The 20,888-nt window shown below is 51.9% G+C and overlaps 1 protein-coding gene across 1 annotated transcript; it reads left to right on the top strand.

Annotated features, from left to right (window-relative positions):
* The first annotated feature begins 326 nt into the window (after positions 1-326).
* On the top strand, positions 327-20,444 carry DPH7 (diphthamide biosynthesis 7). The gene is made up of 11 exons (XM_055541795.1): positions 327-332; positions 1,126-1,434; positions 1,994-2,127; positions 2,529-2,616; positions 3,908-3,999; positions 4,369-4,541; positions 8,858-8,927; positions 9,061-9,126; positions 9,334-9,506; positions 11,106-11,213; positions 19,952-20,444. The coding sequence occupies exons 1-11, from the start codon at positions 327-329 to the stop codon at positions 20,377-20,379; spliced, it is 1,647 nt and encodes a 548-aa protein (XP_055397770.1). The 3' UTR covers positions 20,380-20,444.
* The last annotated feature ends 444 nt before the right edge of the window (positions 20,445-20,888 follow it).

Genomic DNA, 20,888 nt, shown 5'->3' with positions numbered 1-20,888 from the left:
CTTCAGCTGCCATCGGAACAGCTGACTTTTTCTAGCCATAGAAACTACCTCAGAAACCACAGGCTAACCACCCAGGTCTCCATGTGGATTTCGGTCTTGTCCCATTTCCTGCAGCTGCTGTAACAAGGGAACACAAGCTGGGTGGCTTAAAACGTAGGGTCTAGGTCCTGCACACCAGTCTCAGGTCAAAGTATGGGTAGGGCCGTGCTCCCTCTGAAGGCTCCAGGCTCTTCCGGCGGCTTCAGGCAGTCCTTGCCTTGTAGAGGCTTCATACCTCCCAGGCTTCTCCTGTGGGTGTCTGTAATAGACCACATCTCCTCCTAAGGATGCCGGTGATACTGGATTAGGGTGCACTAATGACCTTAACTGGATGGTGTCTGTGACCCTGTTTCTGAAGGTCACATTCTGTGATGTTGCAGATAAGACTTCAGCATATCTTTGGGGGACAACACAATTCTGTCTGGGAGATAGTGAGGGACAGGGAAGCCTGGCGGGCTGCAGTCTGTGGGGTCGCAAACACAATTTTGCCACTAAGCAATAACAACAGCATTCAGTTCATAACAATATCTAACCCTTGGCTTCCCCAAACATGTTCTGTAGAGTTCACTGGCTTTGTTGAATGGTGCCAGCACATAACTCAGTTTTCCAAGTCTGAGTGTGCTGGGTCCCCTCCCCTATATCCTATATCTAATGGGCACAGACCCCACCTGCCCCTGGAGCTCAGACACTGTCTTTTCTCCATGTCCTCTGTTCACCTTCCTGCTCATCGTTGGGCCCTGGGGCCCACCCTGTCTCCGCTCTCTGCTGTCCTGGCAGGATTCTGAGTCCACAGATGCGCTGCACTTACTGCCCACAGGCAGCTAGCTCCCTGCGGTGGACATGACCAGGGAGAGGGAGGGCAGCCTGTGCCCAGGCTCTTTGGGTCAGACCCTGGACTCTGCTCCCCTTTCAGAGTCCAGCCCTCAGGTGACTCCGTGCCGGACGCTCAGGTGCCCAGTCCCAGGCCGGCCTCGCCGCCGCACGGGGCACGTGGGGCGGGTAGAAGTCCGCCGGCCAGCAGGGGTCGCGGCCTCGCGGGGATGTCCGTGGGGCAGGAAGTCCCTCCCCGGAAGAGGCCTGGCGTAGACGGCGGAAGTGGAAGCAGTGCCGTCCACCCGGCTGGGCGGCTCCTGTCGCAAAGCGTCCGCGCTCCGCGCTGTCAACGTGGGTACCTTACTCCGCATCTGCCGCGCGCTACCCGCCACCACGGCCGCCGCCGCGTCCTCCGGGTGTGCGGGGGCCGACGGCCGAGTCCAGCTGTTGCAGGCTGTGGACACGGAGCACACCGTGGACTCGGTGGAGTGGTGCCCGCTGGCCGGCTGCAGGCACTTGCTGGCGTGCGGCACCTACCAGCTGTGGAAGCCGGAGGACCGGCCCGCCGACGGGGAGTGCCAGGTGCGCGGGCCTCCTGGCCTCGGGCCTCGGGCGGTCTGCGGCCTCAGGTGGCCGTTCCCAAGCGGCTAGAGTCCCCGACACGAGCTCCTCTCGAGAAGGGCAAGGAGAGGCTCCTGAGAGGCAGAGCCGACCGCAAGCATCGAGACCTCTCTGGTCTGCAGCGGTGAGGCTGGCCAGGTTATGGGTGAAGTCTAGAGCAAAGAGAAAAGGGGATGTCATAGGAGCTCTACCTAAAGCCTTGAAGGCATCCACTTATGCGGATCCAAACCTAAGCATTTTTAAGAGTGAAAGCTGGCACTGGGACCGTCCTAAGCAGGCAAACTGTGTCCCATGGGAATCCGAACCACAGCTCCTTTCTGTTGGCCCCTTTAGAAGAAGCATTGTATCCTAATCCAACTACTCGTTAGTCACTTACAAGAGAAAAGACATTTCTCCAGCTCAGAAAATCAGAGTTCCCGAGTCTTGGCAAACCTGTTCTTTCCCTGTCCCTTTTCCCATCCTTTGGGTTCCTCAGTGTCTGTTAAGGTATTCAGAGAACATATCTGCATTTTTTTTGTAGAGTGAACTGGATGTTGACGAGCCTCCAATTCGTTTGGGTCGTCTCTACCTGTATAGTTGCAATGGGGACAGGTCTCCTTGCCCCCTGGTTGAGGTCCAAAGAAGAGATACTTCTGCGATCCTGGACATGAAATGGTACATGTTTGGTAACAGTTCCTCTTGGTTGGAATTTGTCATGAAAACCTGATTGTTCAGTCAGAGGAGCCTGATGCCTGGCGGCCTTCAACAAGATAGGGAGGCATCTGCATTAAGTTGGGGTTCATTTCTCTCCTGTCTTGTCTTTCCTGCCTGTGGAGGCTGCTGTAACTTGAGGCTCATTTCCTCTTTCAGTTTCCAAGCCGTACAGGTACTGTCGGTCTGTCTGGGAAGCAGTGCTGATTTTCTGCTTCATAAACTGGAGGATCTTGTAGGAACAGAACTGTAGGCTCCAAACTGGCTTTGGAGCTGAAATCTATAGCAGTGAGTCACGGGGGTGCCTGTTGTTCTGTACCCAAGGCACATCCTGTGTTCTGACCGGCACGTGCATTCTCTCCTAGGTGTCACGTTCCAGTGGCTGGCCATCCCCTCTTGGGTGTGGCAGATGCTTCTGGGTCCATAGAGCTCCTCCGCTTGGTGCCATCTGAGGTCAGTGACTGGGCCAGGCTTCGTGAGGGGTGCAAGGAACATGGAGGGAGGCTGTGCTGAGACGATCTGTTCAGTGGTGACCTTTATTGTGAAATGTTCTAAGGTAGCACACAGTCTCTTTTAAGTTCATGGGTTCTACATCTAACTCCAGGAGGAAGACACTGTGTGTGTCAACAGCAGAGGAGCTGAAGCGACAGGCAGGTCCTTTAACCTGACAAGGGACGTGAACACACTGTTAGGAAAGCCTGGGCCAGCGTTCTTGGGCTGACGGTGCTGGGGCAGGAAGAGCAGTGTTTCCTGGGTCGAAGTGTTTATCATCAATAATTAAGAGAGCATAGGATTCCTCTGGGCTTCCCCAAACACGGCTCAGTGGGTAAGGAATCCGCCTGCAGTTCAGGAGACGTGGGTTTGATCCCTGGGTCAGGAAGATCCCCTGGAGGAGGGCATGGCAACCCACTTCAGTTTTCTTGCCTGGACGATCCCATGGACAGGAACCTGGCAGACTACTCCATGGAGTCACAAAGAGGCGGACACAGCTGAGCAACTTAGTGATGTGTTGTCCCCGAGGCATCTGACAGCAATCCCATATCACACATTTGTAAAATGCCCACATGTTGAGGGGTGGGAACAGGTGAAAGAAAGACCCCTGACCATGTCTTGACTCAGCGGGTGAGGGGAGTAGAGGGGGAGGCGCTGATGCAGGCGCTGCGAGTGGGCCTTGGAGCAGGTCCAGCTGGCCTCGGGTCCACGGTGCTGAGCGCTGGTGAGGACGGCCTTGCTTCAGACCTGCTGAGAGCAGTGGCCCTGTCTCAGGAAAGATGGCAGGAATGCCTGAGGAGGACTGGGCTCAGAACCAGAGCTGGAGGCAAGAATAGGAAAACCTAGGAGACAGCACAGCTTCTGGGACCCTGCAGATAGAGTCAAGCCCAGGAAACGGCGTTTCCATGGCTGGCTGTGTCCGGGCGAAGCGAGTCCGGGGAAAGTTCCCTTTGTCTTGTCCCTGGAGGCCCTGGGCCATGGGAACCCACAGCAGCAGTGCTTCCAAGAGGCTGCGTGGGCGCTGCGCTTGTCTCCAGGAGGGCTTGGGCAGCAGAGAGACCCACTTCCCCTGAGGTCTTGTGTGTGGGCAGGCCCTCCTTCAGCGATGAGGACTCCTGGAGCTGGTTGGGCAGTGTTCTCAGGTCCTGCTCCGCAGGGTGCCTAAAGACACACGTCCCCTGGAGTAGACAGTGGTCTCCTCCGTGTGCCGGGGCCGCTCGTTCCCCTGTGATGGCTTCCTTCTCTCTAGCAGGACACTTGGACACTACAGCCCTGCTCCCGCTTGGCCCTGGAAAAGCAGTGTCTGGCCTTGTCCTTGGACTGGTCCACTGGGAAAGCTGGAAGGTGAGGGCCAGCGGTGGTGGGCCTGAGTCTTGGCTGTTTCGTGTGAGAGACAGAAGGAAAGCCACCTTGCTGGCTGTGACTGGCTCTCACGCCTGGGAGTGTCACTGCCAGTCCGTATCTTGAAAGAAAAAGGGGGCATGTTTTCACCAGGGGAAGCTGACCCTAGTTTATTTTGACAAGCTCATGGCAGCTTCAGTTTCTGCCCAGGCAAGCCTCTTAGGAGTCTTGTTCACATACCAGGGCCTGGAGAGCCTCTCTCTGCTGTGTCTTGGGGGCATAAAGTGTCCCTGCTTGCGAACCACAAGAGGTGAGGAGTTTAGGGCAGTGAATCGATTTCAGCCAGATTCTCCATTGGTTCCTTGTGTCCAGGGCCAGTGACCAGCCCTTGAAAATCATTAGCAGTGACTCCAAAGGGCAGCTCCACCTCCTGAAGATCGGCGAGGCGGGGCCCGGATTGCAGGCCGTGGTCACGTGGCGGGCCCATCAGTTCGAGGCCTGGGTTGCTGCTTTCAATTACTGGCAGACGGAAGTCGTGTACTCAGGTATCCTCCGCTGAGCGCCCCCCTGAAGACTTGCTGAGGGTGAGGGGCGGGAGGGAGCAGAGGCGACGCAGGTCACGGGGCAGAGGCTGAGCTGGTGCTCACAGAGCTGTCCTTGGAAAGCGAAGCGCAGTTTGCCCGGATACCGCGGGCTCTCGGGTGGCGCTGCTCCCCTGTGGGAGCTCCCCTGACGCTCGTTCCCTGGCAGGGGTCCTCGCTCTCCTTCAGAAGTCCAGTCGGAGACCCTTGCTTGCTGCCCGGTCGTCTGGGTCAGTGCTGAGCTGTCATGTTGGGTCTTAGGCTTGCCTGTCCCCTTTTGGAACGGCTTCCCTCCCAGGTCAGGCCGGCGGCAGGGAAGACGGGCTTCCTGGTGCTGTGCGTGGCGCGTGTGGACAGGGTGGTGACGTGGGCACCGGGAGCCCCTTCCACCCTGATGGCCGCGGAGGGCACGGGGCTCTGAGGGAAGACGGCTGAGGGCTGCGGAACCCGCAGAGGCCGGAGAGCAGCCGAGGCCTTGTCTCCTGTCTGGGTGCCGGTGGCGTGCAGCGCTCACCACGAGCGGTGCGGCCCCGGAGCCTCGTGTGGAGGAACAGCGCGCTGCCCAGCCCAGGGAGCAGGTCCACGGGCCTGCCTGGTCGTACCCAGCGTCCCTCCCGGGGCATCGAGGCTGCGCGGTCCGGGCGCCGCTTCTCCCTGCTGCCACGCACCCTCCGCCCCGCGGGCTCGGCCCGCACCAGCGCGCCCTCTGCTCCGCGCTCCTCCTGCACCAGCGCGCCCTCCGCCCCGCGGGCTCGTCCTGCTCCAGCCCCCCTTCGCTCCGTGCTAGTCCCGCACTAGCCTGCCCTCTGCTCCGCGCTCCTCCTGCACCAGCGCGCCCTCCGCCCCGCGGGCTCGTCCTGCTCCAGCCCCCCTTCGCTCCGTGCTAGTCCCGCACTAGCCTGCCCTCTGCTCCGCGCTCCTCCTGCACCAGCGCGCCCTCCGCCCCGCGGGCTCGTCCTGCTCCAGCCCCCCTTCGCTCCGTGCTAGTCCCGCACTAGCCTGCCCTCTGCTCCGCGGGCTCCTCCCGCGCCAGCGCGCTCGTGGTCCCGCCCGCGTCCTCTTCTCGCTCCACGTTGTCGCTCTCCTGATTCCGTTACCGTGTCTCCACAGACACTGCGCTTCGCTGGTGGGAGCAGACCTTTCTTCTGAGCTCTGGCTGCGTTGTCTTGCCAGCTCCCCGCGCTCATGCTGGGGTGCTCGCCAGCGCTTCCCTCCACGGGCTCCGGCCATGCCTGTGCTCCCGTGTGGCCCTGCCACGCCTTGCGCCCCGGGACAGGGTCTGGGCACCCAAATCAGATGTCTCTGTCCACTCGCCCCTTCTGAGAGTCTGTGTCTTGGTTTTGTTTTCTGAGCATTTCTCAGAATTGGCTGTATCTCTCTTACTTTCTTTCTGCTTGTCAGGACTACGGTCCCATGCTGTGGTCACAGCAGAGCACCGAGCAGTGGCCTGCGTTCATGCTCAAGCTCTCCTGCCCAGCCTCCCGTTCAAGGATAGAGTTTCTCGCTTGAGCGGTCCTGAGCCTTCTGCAGCTCCCACCCAGGGTACCCAGCAGGGCCCTGGGTCTTATGTAACTGGGTTTCTGCCTACCTGGCTGGCCCTATTTTGAGTGATTCTTCCTTGCTCTCAGTCTTCTTTTCCTCAACTCTTCTATGTTTTCTCTAATCTTAGTTTAATTTTTCACAGGTTAATTCTACTTTTCTGGCAGGGCTCAGCTTAAAATCTTGTCTTTAGAAACACTGTACGTTCAGTCCCTCGCCATTGGTCTCATGGTGCCCTGTCCTCATCCTATTAATATTTTTTGTCACATCACAAGGCACATGGGATCTTAATTCCCTGACAGTGATTGAACCTGCATCCCCTGCATTGCAAGGCGGATTCTTAACCACTGGACGGTCAGGGATGTCCTCAGACCACTTATGATTTTGTGTTTAATGCTTATTTTCCCCTGAAAGGGGATCTTTTCTAGAGTTTTTGCTGTTGTACCCTTGAACAGACTCAGGGAGAACAGTAAAGACTTGATTTTTTGAGCTCTTGTTCATGGATTAATTCTTCTGCCTTGAGGTTTAGCTAATTCAAGCCACAGTGGAGTGAGACAATGTTTTAACAGTTCGGGATCAATTCATTCATCCAACAAGTGTCTGTTGAGCACCTGCCACATGCCGAGCACTGTCCCAGGGGCTTGGGACAGTGATTTCTGTGAGGAAGACCAAGTCCCTGCTTTCACTGAGCTTCCAGTGCTTGGTGGAGACAGACAAGGAATGCTGAGTATAACATGCTTGGTGGTGAATACACTTTGGAAGGAGGAAGGTTGGACAGGCAAGGGTATCGGGTGCCGTGGGTGGCACAGACTGTCCTGCTGTGGAGCCTTGTGTGTCTCGAGCAGTTAGTGTGGAACAGGAGGCGAGAGGTCACGGAGACAGGGCGCTGGGCTGAGGCCCCTGGGAGCACGCCGGCATTTGCTCAGAGTGGAAGGGAGCCATTGTGAGGTGTTGGACAGAGGAATGTTTCCTACTTAACATTTTAAAATTTAAGAGGATCCTTATCATTCTAACGAAGGAAAATGAAGAGGAACTAAAGAGGCTGTTGATGAAGGTGAAAGAGAAGAGTAAAAAAGCTGGCATAAAACTCAGCATTCAAAAAGCAAAGATCATGGCCTCTGGGCCCATCACTTCCTGGCAAATAGATGGGGGGAAAAAAGGGGAAGCAGTGACAGACTTTATTTTCTTGGGCTTCAGAATTGCTGCAGACAGTGGCTGCAGCTGTGGAATTAAGACACCTGCTCCTTGGAAGGAAAGCTAGGACAAACCTAGACAGCGTATTGAAAAGCAGAGATGTCACTTTGCCAACGAAGGTCCGTATAGTCAAAGCTATGGTTTTTCCGGTAGTCATGTATGGATATGGATGTGAGAGTTGGACCATGAAGAAGGCTGAGCACCAAAAATTTGGTGCTTTTGAATTGTGGTGCTGCAGAAGACTCTTGAGAGTCCCTTGGACAGCAAGGAGATCCAACCAGTCCATCCTAAAGGAAATCAGTCCTGAATATTCATTGGAAGGACTGATGTTGAAGTTGAAACTCCAATACTTTGGCCACCTGATGCGAAGAGCTGACTCACTGGAAAAGACCTTGATGCTGGGAAAGACTGAAGGCAGAAGGAGGAGGGGGCGGCAGAGGATGAGATGGTTGCACAGCATCACTGACTCTGGGCATAAATCTGAGCAAACTCCAGGGGATAGTGGAGGACAGAGGAGCCTGGCATGCTGCAGTCCATGGGGTCACAGAGAGTCAGACACGACTTAGTGATTGGACAACAGCCTTAGCTACTGTGTTGAGTGTAAACTGCAAGGGGGTGAGGGTGTAGGTTAGAGACCTACTGTATGCAGGGGAGGGATGAGGTGGGGGCAGTGGAGAGGAGGAAGGGTGGGAAACTGCTGCGTGAAGGTCGATCAGTAGGAGCTCCTGGTGGAGCACGTGGAGTGTGAGAGAAGGGAGCCCGGAGTGTAAAGAAACCAGAGCCAGTTCTCTTTACAGATCTGGCACGGAATGGCAGCTTGTATTTGAGGCTCACCCACAGCTCAGTGCCGGGATGGTGGCTTCTGCTGGTCCAAGGACATAGGTCACGTTCACCGCCGTCCCCATCTGTGGAGTGCCCAGGAAGTGCTGGTGGATGGGTGGTGGGCAGTGGGTGGAAGATGGTGGAGGAGTGCTGGGTTCAGCGCGGTTGGCTATGTGGTTGGTTTGCTCCTTTCCATCCTCTCTGCCCGTCTTCCTTCAGGACGCTGTGCCCTTCTCTCTTGGTGTTGCTTTTCTTCAAAGACTGGCTGTGCGTCAGGGCACCGACTCCCCTCTCGTTTCTGTCGCTTCAGTTTCCTCAAAAGAAGCCGTTTTCCTGTGAGGTTACCAGGGACCTTTCTCTTTAAAACACACGGAGACGTGTCGCCAGTTGCAGGCATCTGCGGAGCCTCCTGCAGACACGTCTGTTCCGAGCGCTCGGATGTGGCCACGCTGGCTCCAGGCGGCAGGAGTCAGAAGGGTTGAGTCCGTGTGGCCGGTCGCTCTGCGCCCGTGCCTTTGTGTGCCCTTCTCCTGCGGGTGTGGCCCCTGTCTTCCCCTTCTTCCCCGCAGCGTGTGAAGGCAGGGTGGTGGCCCAGCTGGCTGCCTCTGGGGCTCGCGTGCCTGTGTGGGAACACCCTCACAGACGCGATTGCGCCCGGAGAAGCGGCCGGTGCCCGTCCTCAGCGTGCCTCCTGGCCAGCGGGGGTGGTTTCCATTTCCGTGCAGGTGGGGACGATGGCCTCCTGAAGGGCTGGGACACCAGGACGCCCGACACTGCCGCCTTCAGCAGCCGCAGGCAAGTCCTCGTGGGGCCAGCCCCCCCCTGCCCTGCCCCGCCCCCGCCCCGCCCTGCTTTTGCCTGCTCAGCCCCCCACCCCGGGCTTCTGTTGGGGAGCTGCAGGGCGCCTGCTCACCCCCGCCCCCCGCAGACACTCCATGGGCGTGTGCAGCATCCAGAGCAGCCCCCACCATGAGCACGTCTTGGCCACGGGAAGGTGAGTCCTGGCTGCGGCGCCCATTCCCTGTGTGGCCGCTGTGGCCGCTGTGGCGTCTGACCAGCCCGCTCTTTGAACCAGAATGTGGGCGTCTGGGGCTCAGGGAGCGACTTAGTCCTGGAAGGGTGGGGCCGGGTCTCCTGCGAGGCGTGCCCTGCCCGCGGAGCCCCGCTTTCCCGCACACTGGTTGAGATCCGTGGGTTTCAGCTATGACGAGCATGTTCTCCTCTGGGACACGCGGAGCCTGCGGCGGCCGCTGGCGGACGTTCCCGTGCAGGGCGGGGTGTGGAGGCTCAAGTGGCACCCGTTCCAGCGCGACCTGCTCCTGGCGGCCTGCATGCACGGCGGCTTTACGATCATCGACTACCAGATGGCGGCAGGTGAGCGGCTCCACGCCCCTGCCCACCAGGCTCCTCCTCTGTCCTGACACGTTCCCAGGTTACCCGGCCTTGCCGTGAGGGTGACTCCAGAGCCTCAGCTTCGGCCACTGCTCTCTAACCGCGGTCCTCGCCTGATCGGCTCCATTATCTGGGTGCCTCTGCACCCAGCGACGCCCAGCCCCACTGGGGCCTGCGGGGTGGTCGCCACTGCCAACAGTTCGGGCTCAGCGGCCTGCGTTCCAGACCGCTTCAGCTGCTGCCCGGTTCTTTCTCCTGCTCCAGGCAGAACCCAGTAGGGCCCCGACCGGCAGGCGGACTGGCCTTCCTCTCACCAGGGGTCCCTCACGTTTTCTTCTCTCGAAGCCCCACCCCGCTCTTGCCCCTCATCCCCCCTGGGGTCGTGTCCCCTCCTCCGTAGGAGCCCGCGCCCCCATGCGTCCCGACCATCTCCGCCGGCAGTGGCCTCCAGGCTTCCTCGTCTGAGCCCTCGGCTCTGCTCCTGCCGTGTGGCTGCCCTTTGTCCCGTGGATGCTCTGGCAGTTGTCTGCCCTCTCTTTCTCTCGGTGTAGGAGTTACAGTGATAGATTGCCTTCTAAACACTGCTTTCACTGTGTCCCATGAGTTTGGTATGTTGTATTTTTATTTTTGTTCATCTCAAAAAGTATCTTCCAACTTCTTTGCGATTTCTTCTTTGACTCATTGGTTACCTTGTAGTGTGCTGTTTAATTTGCACGTTTTTGACAGCATCCTGAATCTCTGTCATTGATTCGAGTTTTAGGGTCCCTGGGACTCACTGTGGCCTGTCTGGGGAGGGCCATGTGCTCTGTCCCGGTGGGGGAGGGCCCACCGTCTGGTCTTGTTGCTGTGTCTGGTCGTTCCTTTCTCAAAGTGGGCAGTCAGTGTCTGCAGTCCCGCTCCTCTTGTAACTGGACCACAGTTGCTTCAGCGGTCGTTGCTGATTGACATCTGTTTCCTCCCTCGCTTCTGTCAGTTTTTGTTTCAGAGACTTGGGGCTTGTTAGCTGTGTATATGTGTGGTCGTGCTTGTGTGTTTTCCTGACTTGTTGACTCTTCTCATTACAGCATGTCCCTGTTTATCCCTAATGACATTTGTTTTAAAGCCTCCGTCGTCTGGCCCTGGGAGAGGTGCTCACGCTTGCTCGCGGGTGCCGTGTGCTGCCAGCCTGTCCACGGCTGCGTGTCTGCAGCGTACGCACTGTGGGTTATGCGCTGGTGTTGGGCCTCCCGGAAGAGGCACTCTGCCCTCCAAGTGAGGGGTCAGCAACCACAAGATGCCACTTTGTCCCTTTATTGCTGATGTTTCTTTTGGGCATGTGGTTGAGTGGCGCCGGGCTGGTCACTCTGGGCTCATTTTGGGCTCTCCCTCTCCACACCCCGGACAAGCTGCTTTTCCAGGAAGTCCTGGATCCTCTTAATAGTGAGTGTCTGCACACATACGTGTGTGTGTCTGCATACCTGCACGTACACGTTTGTCTATACACATATGCTCATGCTTCTGTGCCTGTGAACGTGGCTTTATGTGTGTACACACGTGTGTGTCAGAACATGAGCTCATGCTGACGCCTGTACCTCATTCCAGCAGCACAGCTTGCTCTCTGCCGCCCTGGCTCCCGGCAAGGCTGGACTCGTGGGCCTGAGCTCGTGCAGCGCTGCTGGTGCCGCACCTCAAGCAAACCTGCGCGTTTCGGTGGGTCCGGATGCTCCTGCCATTCTGTTTGTTCCATTCGTTTGATTTAGTCACTGTACTGTGTTCAGAATTTACTTGGATTAGAGTTGTTTTTTCCTTCTGTATGGCAATTATATTTGAAGTACAGTTAGGTTCGTTTCTTTTTTTAAAGAATGTTTTTATTCATCCTGATTGATTTAATTTTGGTTTTGAATGTGTAAAAACATTAACAATGTTCTAGAAATGAAAATTACATTAGGAACTTCCCTGGTGGTCCAGTGCTTAAGACTCCATGCTTCCACTGCAGGAGGCGTAGGTTCAATCCCTGATTGGGAAGCAAAGATCCTGCGTGCCAAGGTGCAGCCAAAAAAAGAAAAAAAAAAAAAAGTGTTAAAAGGCATGCTCAGACTCCGGGAGGTAGTGAAGGGCAGGGAGGCCTGGGGCGCTGCAGTCCGTGGGGTCAGAGTCAGACGCGACTGAGCAGCTGAACAGCTACAAACAGGCCAGACCTCTTCTCACACAGCTTCCATCACCTCTGGCAGGCAGCCTGTCCGTCAGCCTAGGGTTACAAATCTGTGTCGTTTTGCAAAAATTAGTGTGTATGTTTATATATCCATACTTTTCCTTTGGTACAGAAAAGATATTCTGTATAAATTCATGTTTTGTTTACTTCACTTTTAAAGCACATCCTGGAAATCACTCCTTAATGGTTCATAGAGTTTTGTTTTTTTTTTTAAGTTTTATAGCACTCCATTTAGTGGGTATACTCTAGTTTTTTTCTTCCAGTTTTCTATATGATTATTTGGGTTATTTCTAATATCTTATACTTACAAATAATGCTTCAATATGTTGTTTTGTGTGTGTGTTTTTGCTTGTTGGAGGTGTATATTTAGGGTTACTGCCTAGATGTGGGATTGCAGGGTTCATAGACTGTTATCTGTCTGATTCCATCATCTCACCAGCCACGGATGAGAACCCTGCTTCCCCACAGCCTTGCCAGCAGAACGTGTCACCAGCTTTGGAATTTTGCATCTGATGGGTGTGAAATAACATCACACAGTAGTTGAAATTTGCATGTCCCTAATTAGGAGTGAAACTGAATATATTCTCGCTTGCCTGAAGGGCTGGTTTTATATTCCTGTTTTTCTTAATTGTATTTTGCTTGTTTTTCTCTCTGACTGCTAGTCTTTTTCTCCCTTGGTTTAAAGAGTTCCTGTGTATTAGCCCGCTGTATTAGTGGCATCAGCCCTTAATCTTTGGTTTATGTTGGAAATAATTTTTCTGTTTCTTACCTTGATTTTGCATATAGTGTTTTTCCTCCCATACAAAAGTTGGGTTTTTTTTTAAAGTGTAATTAAATTTATAGGTTTTTTTCACTGAGTCTAGATTTTTGACTCTTAGTTAAAAAGACAGCCAGGTTCTAAAGGAACTCATCAGTGTTTTCTCATACATGTCGGACGTCATCTTTTTACAATTAGGATTTTGATCCAAGTCCTCCTGTGTGGTATGTGGAACTGTCCCGACACTGTTCCTAGAAAGCCCGTCCTCCCCCCACCCCTACCCCCGGTGACTCGAGACACCAGCTCTTGTGTGCAGGCACTTCCCGAATGGACCCTGCATTTCTTGTCTTCTCTTCTGCCCCCCAGCTGTCTCAGTGTGTTCACACCTGCTCTTCAACCATGGAAACATTCAGTGCGTTTGTTAGAGTGGGCTGCCTGCCTCCTCTAGGTCTTTCTCAAGGGCTTCCTGACTATTCTTACGTTTGAACTTGAGTGTCAACTTAGCTTGTCCCAGAAAAAAATGTTTCTTGGTTTTTTATAGGGATTGCGTTAAATACAAATTAACTTCCCAACTGACTTATTTGTCATCTGGGATCTTATTCAAGAAAAGGGCTACCTTTCCATTTGTTCAGATCTGTTCTTGTATCTTTTTGTAGTTGTTCATTCGCTAAGTCGTGTCTGATTCTCTGTAATCCCATGGACTGCAGCACACCAGGCTCATCTGTCCTTCACTATCTCCCGGAGTTTGCTCAAACTTGTTCATTGAGTTGGTGATGCCATCCAACCATCTCATCCTCTGTTGTCCCCTTCCCCTCCTGCCCTCAATCTTTCCCAGCATCAGGGTCTTTTCCAATGAGTCAGCCCTTGGCATCAGGGGGCCAAAGTATGGGAGCTTCAGCTTCAGCAGCAGTCCTTCCAATGAACATTTAGGGTTGATTTCCTTTAGGATTGACTGGTTTGATCTCCTTGCAGTCCAAAGGACTCTCAAGAGTCTTTTCCAGCACCACAATTCAAAAGCATCAATTTTTGATGCTCAGCCTTCTTCATGATCCAGCGTGACTACTGGAAAAACAACAGCCTTGACTATATGGACCTTTGCTGGCAAAGTGAGGTCTCTTCCTTTTAATACACTGTTTAGGTTTGTCATAGCTTTTCTTCCAAGGAGCAAGTGTCTTTTAATTTCATGGCTACAGTCACCATCAGCAGTGATTTTGGAGTCCAGGAAAATAAAATCTCTCATTGTTTCCATTGTTTCCCCGTCTATTTGCCATGAAGTGATGGCACCAGATGTCATGATCTTCGTTTTTTGAATTTTGAGTTTTAAGCCAGCTTTTTCACTCCACTCTTTCACCTTCATCTAGAGGCTCTTGAGTTCCTCTTCACTTTCTGCCTTTACGGTGGTGTCATGTGCATACCTGGGGTTGTTGATATTTCTCCTGGCAGTCTTGATTCCAGCTTGTGATTCATGCAGTCCAGCATGTCACAGGATGTGCTCTGCACATAAGTTAAATAAGCAGGGTGGCAGCACACAGGCGGTTGTGTTCCTGCCCTGGCTGTGAACCAGTCCACGAGCACTGACTCCTTCTGTGCGCATTCGTTGCACGTCTCTTATTAACTCTACTTCTCAGTGATCTGACGTTTTTGTTGCTCTTGTAGGTGGGCATTCTTTTCATTGTATCTTCTAACTAAATTATTGTCTATTTGAACGTTGTTGGTTTTTTTGTTGGTAGTTTCATATTCTGCCAATTATAAATGTGTGTTTCTGTTAGTTTTGCTATTGATTCCTTGGGTTTTGCAAGTAAATATTGTGTCATCTGCAAAAGATAAGAGTTTTATTCTTTATTTTCCAAATTGAATGCCTTTAGTTATTTTATCATTTAACTTCATTTACTGGTGTCTCCAGTACAATTTTAAAAAAGAGTGGAGGACATCTTGCCTTATTCCTGACCTTGAAGAGGGGCCCTGCTAGTTCCCATGATGGCACCCTACTCCAGTACTCTTGCCTGGAGAATCCCATGGACGGAGGAGCCTGGGAGGCTGCCGTCCATGGGATCGCTAAGAGTCAGATATGACTGAGTGTCTTCACTTTCATTTTTCACTTGCACGCATTGGAGAAGGAAATGGCAACCCACTCCAGTGTTCTTGCCTGGAGAATCCCAGGGACGGGGGAGCCTGGTGGGCTGCCGTCTATGGGGTCGCACAGAGTTGGACACGACTGAAGCGACTTAGCAAAGTGTGTCCTTGAAAGAAAAGTGAAAGTATTAGTCATTCAGTCATGTCTGAATCTTTGCAGCCCCCTGGGCTGTAGTCTGCCAGGTTCCTCTGTCCATGGGATTCTCCAGGCAAGAATACTGGAGTGGATAACCATTCCCATCTCCAGGGGATCTATCCAACACAGGGATCGGACCTGGGTCTCTTAATCGCATGCGGACTCTTCACGTCTGAGCCACCTGTCCTTAGTATTCATCAATTTCTGTTTTCTTGAGTATTTTTTAAAATCAGGAATTGTTGATTTTTTTTTTTGTCAAATGCTTTTATACTATCTGTTGAACTGTATTATTTTTCTCTGTGAATATATTTATATAGTAAATTTTGTTTATGGATTTTCTAATATGGAATATATATTCCTGGAATAAATCACACTTGGTTATGGTTTTGTTTTGTTTTAGTTGTCAAAGTAGTTTTTTTTTTTTAATTAAAAAAATTTTCTTTTATTGAGGTATGGTTAACTTACAATATTATGTTTCAGATATATAATATAGTGATTCACAATTTTTAAGAGTGATACTCTGTTTATAGTTACTATAAAATTTTGGCTGTACTTTCTGTGCTGCACAGTTCAGTTCAGTTGCTCAGTCGTGTCTGACTCTCTGAGACCCCACGGACTGCAGCACACCAGGCCTCCCTGTCCATCACCAACTCCCGGCGCTTGCTCAAACGCATGTCCATCGAGTCAGTGATGCTGTCCAACCATCTCATCCTCTGTCTTCCTCTTTTCCTGCCCTCAATCTTTCCTAGCATCAGGGTCTTTTCCAGTGAGTCAGTTCTTTGCATCAGGTGGCCAAAGTATTGGAATTTCAGCTTCAGCGTCAGTCCTTCCAAATCAGGACTGATTGCTTTTAGGATGGACTGGTTTGATCTCCTTGCAGTCCAAGGGACTCTGAAGAGTCTTCTCCAACACCACAGTTCAAAAGCATCAATTCTTGGCTCTTAGCTTTCTTTATGGTCCAACTCTCACATCCATACATGACTACTGGAAAAACCATAGCTTTTACTATACGGACTTTTGTCAGCAAAATAACGTCTCTGGTTTTTAATATGCTGTTTAGGTCTGTCATAACTTTTCTTCCAAGGAGCAAGCATCTTGTAATTTCATGGCTGCATTTGCCAACTGCAGTGATTTTGGAACCCAAGAAAGTAAAGTCTGTCACTGTTTCCACTGTTTCCCCATCTATTTGCCATGAAGTGATGGGACCAGATGCCATGATCTTAGTTTTTTGAGTGTTGAGTTGTAAGCCAGCTTTTTCACTCTCCTCTTTCCCTTTCATCAAGAGGCTCTTTAGTTCCTCTTTGCTTTCTGCCATAAGGGTAGTGTCATCTGCATATCTGAGGTTATTAATATGTCTCTTGGCAATCTAGATTCCAGCTTGTGCTTCATCCAGCCCAGTATTTCACATGTATATACTGAATATATATATTTCAAATATATATATTTTGAATATATCCTTTTCTGGGGTGGTTTTGTTACACGTCATGCAGGAAGTCAGTTCCCCTACTAGGGATTGGACCTGCACGCCGTGCAGTGGAAGCACAGAGTCCTAACCACTGGACCACCGGGGAAGTCCCTGTGCAATATATCCTTTTAGCGTATTTATTTTATATATGATAGTTTAGTTTGTAACTTGGCTTACCAGATCGCATAGCGGTAAAGAATCTGCCTGCCAGTGCAGAAGACAAAAGAGACGTGGGTTCAGTCCCTGGGTCGGGAAGATCCCCTGAAGCAGGAAATGGCAACCCACTCTGGTATGCTTGCCTGTAAAATTCCCCTGCACAGAGGAGCCTGGTGGGCTACAGTCCAGGGGTCACGGAAAGTTGGACACAATGAGCGACTGAGCACACATACATTGTTTGTATCTTTAATCCCCTGTCTCTGTATTGCCCCTCCTGCCTTCCCTCTCCTCACTGGTAACCACTAGTTCTCTGTGCTGTGCTTAGCGGCTTAGTCATGTCTGACTCTTTGCGACTGTAAATAATGCTGCTATGAACATTAGAGAGCTTCCTTGGTGGCTCAGATGGTAAAGAATGTGCCTGGAATGTGGGATATCCAGGTTCAGTCCCTGGGTCAGGAAGATACCCCTGAAGAAAGGAATGGCAACCCACTCCAGTATTCTTGCCTGGAAAACTCCACGGACAGAGCAGCCTGGTGGGCTACAGTCCGTAGGGCCTCAGAGTCGGGCATACGCACATATGAACACTGGGGTGCCTGTACTTGAATTTTTTCGCTTTCTCTGGACATGTGCCTAGGAACAGAGTTGCTAGGCCGTGTGGTTGGAGGCCTGTGTGCAGTCTCTTGAGGAACCTCCATGCCGTTCTTCAGTGTCTGTGCCGGTCAGGTCTCTACTGACGGTGTGGGAGAGCCCTCTCTCCTCCACAGGCTCCCCAACGTGGGGTGGTTGTGGTCTTTTGGATGATGGCCATTTTGACAGGTGTCAAGTTATATCTCATTGTGATTCTTATTGCATTTCTCTGATGATGAACCATGGTGAGCATCTTCACACGTGCCTTTTGACCACGTGTGTGTCTCCTTTGGAAGACAGGTTGCCTCCTTCAGTGTAGCGCTGCATCCTGGAGCATACTTTATTTGGGGTTTTCAATAATGTTCAAAGACGACGCAAATTTTTTTTATGCTATTTATCAGCATTATGTTTCGTTCATGTGAAAATCAAAACAAAAAATGTGAAAAAAATTTTATCATTTTATCATGTCTTGAATAATTTATATGTCATTTGAGTTATCTTTATATTCAAGATGCAGTGAAAATTCTCCTATGACTATCTGGGCCTGATTTATTTTTGAATGATGATTCTGCGTGAACTTTCTCTATATTTTTCTGTGAAAGTTGCTTTGTTTATGCTTTATGTCTCTACTGGGGTCAAAATTTCCTAATAGTTATTCCCTTTATCATGTTTTACTTTGTATAGTTATACAAATATGTATGTCTCTCTTTCCTTAATTAGTTAGTAGTGCGTATACTTTAAGAAGTAGGGTTTGATTTTTCATTATCATCACGTTGTTGCTTTTCTCCACCTTGTCGACTTCTTTTACCTTTGTTGTTTCTCTCCTTCTGCCTCCTTAGTTCTTTTTTTAGCATTTTGAGTTGGGACTACAATTCACTTATGTTTGTTACTTTGCTTTGTATTAAGTATTTTTATGTCTGAATTATTCTCTGATTTAAGCATAGTTTTAGGTTCTGATATGTGGTGATTCTGCTTTCATTTTTATGAAGAAATTCTGTGATTCAAGTTTGTATTTCCCCTTTTATCCAAGTGTGGTTGGTTTAGTAGAAGGTTTTAAACTTCCCAGGTGGAAACACGGTTTTGTCCTTTGACCACATGATTGATTTTGTCCTTTGACCACGTGACTGATGTTGTTTCCTGTGCTGTGATCAGTGTTGCCTGCACTCCTTCTCCTTCATGGAGCCTTTCGACCTCCTGCTGCGCAGCGTGCTTGCTTAGCTCTTGCTGCGGTGGCCCTGAGCAGCAGGCATGCCGCGTTACCGTGCGGTGCTGCCCTGCGGCAGGAGGGTTCTGTGTCCGCCTGGACCACGCGTGGACGCTGCCTGTGGTTGTTGGATGTGAAAGTATCATGGGCCTTGACTGTGCCGGCGACCCTGCCTCCCAGGCCCCCAGATGTTCACAGCGAGGGGCAGGGTGGTCTCCTTGGAGCTCCCTTCTGTGCTGGTGCCAGGTGCCTCTCTGCTCTCCGGGAGAGCTTGGCACTGGGCTTCTTTCTGGAGCCTCCTCTGCTCAGGCAAAGCCCTGGCTTGGGGAGGATCTCTGGTGCGTTGGTTGTATCGTTGGTCTGTTTCCTGATGCCAGCTTTGGCCTCTCTTCACTGCTCATTCTGGTCATGGTTCAGAGTCTGATCACGATTCTGAGTGCTGCGGCCTTGATCCCTACACCAGGGACGTGGCTGGTGACGGTTTTCACATCCCCAGCTCACTGGCCACAAGTTTTCTGCAGCTGCTTTTACCAGCCTCAGCCTTGACCTGGACCCTTGACCAGTTCACGTTTGGAGACACCGCATCATGTTTATTTTTCAAATTTCTATTTGTTTATTTTTGGCTAGGTCTTCATTACAGTGCAGGCTTTTCTCTGGTTGCAGAGAGCAGGGCCCCTCTCTAGCTCTGTGTGGCGCTTCTCACTGTGGGGGCTTCTCTGTCTGCGGGGCACCGGCTCTAGGGCACGCGGGCTCAGTGGTTGCGAAGCACGGGCTTAGCTGCTCCATGGCACTTGGGGTCCCCCAGATCAGGGACTGAACCAGTTTACCCCGCGCTGGCAGGCAGGTTCTTTACCACAGACCACCAGGGGGCCCCTCATCATTTCTTTCCCTGGTCACGTGTCACTTTTCATCCTTTCTCGGCAATGTTCTGTCCAGAACGAGGTCTAACATTTTCCAGTCTTGCCCTTCATCTTCAGAGTTGCCGTAGCAACTCACCACAAGGACAACCGCTCAGGCAGTGAATGACTCCTTTCCCAGTTCAAACCCAGACTCTAAGGGAGCTCTGTGTGCCGGGACACTTCTGACATGTTGCCAGTTCCAGATGACAACTCACCACGTCCACACCTGTGTGGTTTCTCACACACACCAAGCTTTCCTTGTGGTGTGCTTCACGTGTGCTTGTTCCCTTCATTTCTGATATACCCCATTCCCTCTGTCTGGCTCACTCTGCGTCCTCAGGCGCCCTGGATGGCCGCTCCGTGGCGCAGGATGCCTCCTCTCTTGGGCACACACAGCGCGTTCACTGCAGGATGAAGGCCCACCCTTCTATCCTTGTCTGTGTCTCAGCAGTGCTCTGCGTGACACACGGTGCTTGCTCTTGGAAGTTTCTCTTTGAGGGTGGGCAGGGTCTGTTGCAGAGAAGGCAATGGCACCCCACTCCAGTACTCTTGCCTGGAAAATCCCATGGACGGAGGAGCCTGGTAGGCTGCAGTCCATGGGGTCGCTAAGAGTCGGATACGACTGAGCGACTTCACTTTCACTTTTCACTTTCATGCATTGGAGAAGGAAATGGCAACCCACTCCAGTGTTCTTGCCTGGAGAATCCCAGGGATGGCGGGGCCTGGTGGGCTGCCGTCTGTGGGGTCACACAGAGTCGGACACGATTGAAGTGACTTAGTAGCAGCAGCAGGGTCTCTTGGGGGTGGGTGATGAGATTAACTCTGGCTAAGTTTTCTGTGTCCTCCCATCTCGTTCCAGAGGAAGAACAGGAAGCCGTCTCTCTGTCCTACCCCTTGCCCAACTCGCTGGTGTATGGAATCGACTGGTCCTGGCTCTACTTCTGCCGTCTGCCGCAGACCCAGCCGTCCTTCCCTGGCAGTGACCCAGAAGCCAGAACAGCAGACCAGGACCCTACCCTGAAGGTTGCAGACCCGTCACCAGCACCCTCTTCAGAGTGTTTAGCTGACAGTGATGGAGTGGGTGGCACCACACCCCAGAATGGAAGCAAGCTAGAGGCTCCTCTGCAGCCATCTGCAGAGGACAAGGATGGCCGGCTGCCTACTACAGGGATCAAGATCTGTGACTGCGACCAGGATCTGGAGGCAGCAGACTTTAACATCAACCTTCTGGCCACTTGCTCTTTTTATAATCACGTTCTTCACCTCTGGAAGTGGGAGAACATCTGAGCTGGGGAAGACCTTGCTTGGTTTGACATATTAAAGACAATTTCCACAAATAAAACTTAAGAGTACATCTTTATCTTTTTTAAGAATGAAGTGACCCCAGACTATCTCACTGATATTTTGGTTACATGTTTTCTGTATGGGGCTCAGTGCATCTGTGGAATTTTCTCAGTAAATAGAAAAGCTGTTGGCCTCTCAGATAAACCTTATCTGCTGGGCCCTTCAAAATTTCGGCTCTGTGGCAGCAGGGGGTGGGGTGAAGGGGCTTGGTTCCCAGCTCGCAAACTTGTCAGTTTCCTGTGTGTTGACTTTCAGTTCTTAGGATTTATATAAGCAACTATTTACATGAACTAAAATTTTCAAAGCTTCTTTATACCCAAGCAGCTTTATATGAACATTGAAAAGATCACGGCACCAGGAGTGCCTGCATAGCCTCCTGTGCAAATAGCCAAAAAGAAGGCTGTACTGCTTTGGCATGCCATACACTTGAACGATCTTAAGTCCTGTGGTGG

Source organism: Bubalus kerabau, chromosome 11 (genome assembly GCF_029407905.1).
Source record: "Bubalus kerabau isolate K-KA32 ecotype Philippines breed swamp buffalo chromosome 11, PCC_UOA_SB_1v2, whole genome shotgun sequence".
Taxonomy (NCBI): domain Eukaryota; kingdom Metazoa; phylum Chordata; class Mammalia; order Artiodactyla; family Bovidae; genus Bubalus; species Bubalus kerabau.
Note: the sequence above shows the minus strand (reverse complement) of the source record. Positions and strands in the feature narration are given on the sequence as shown.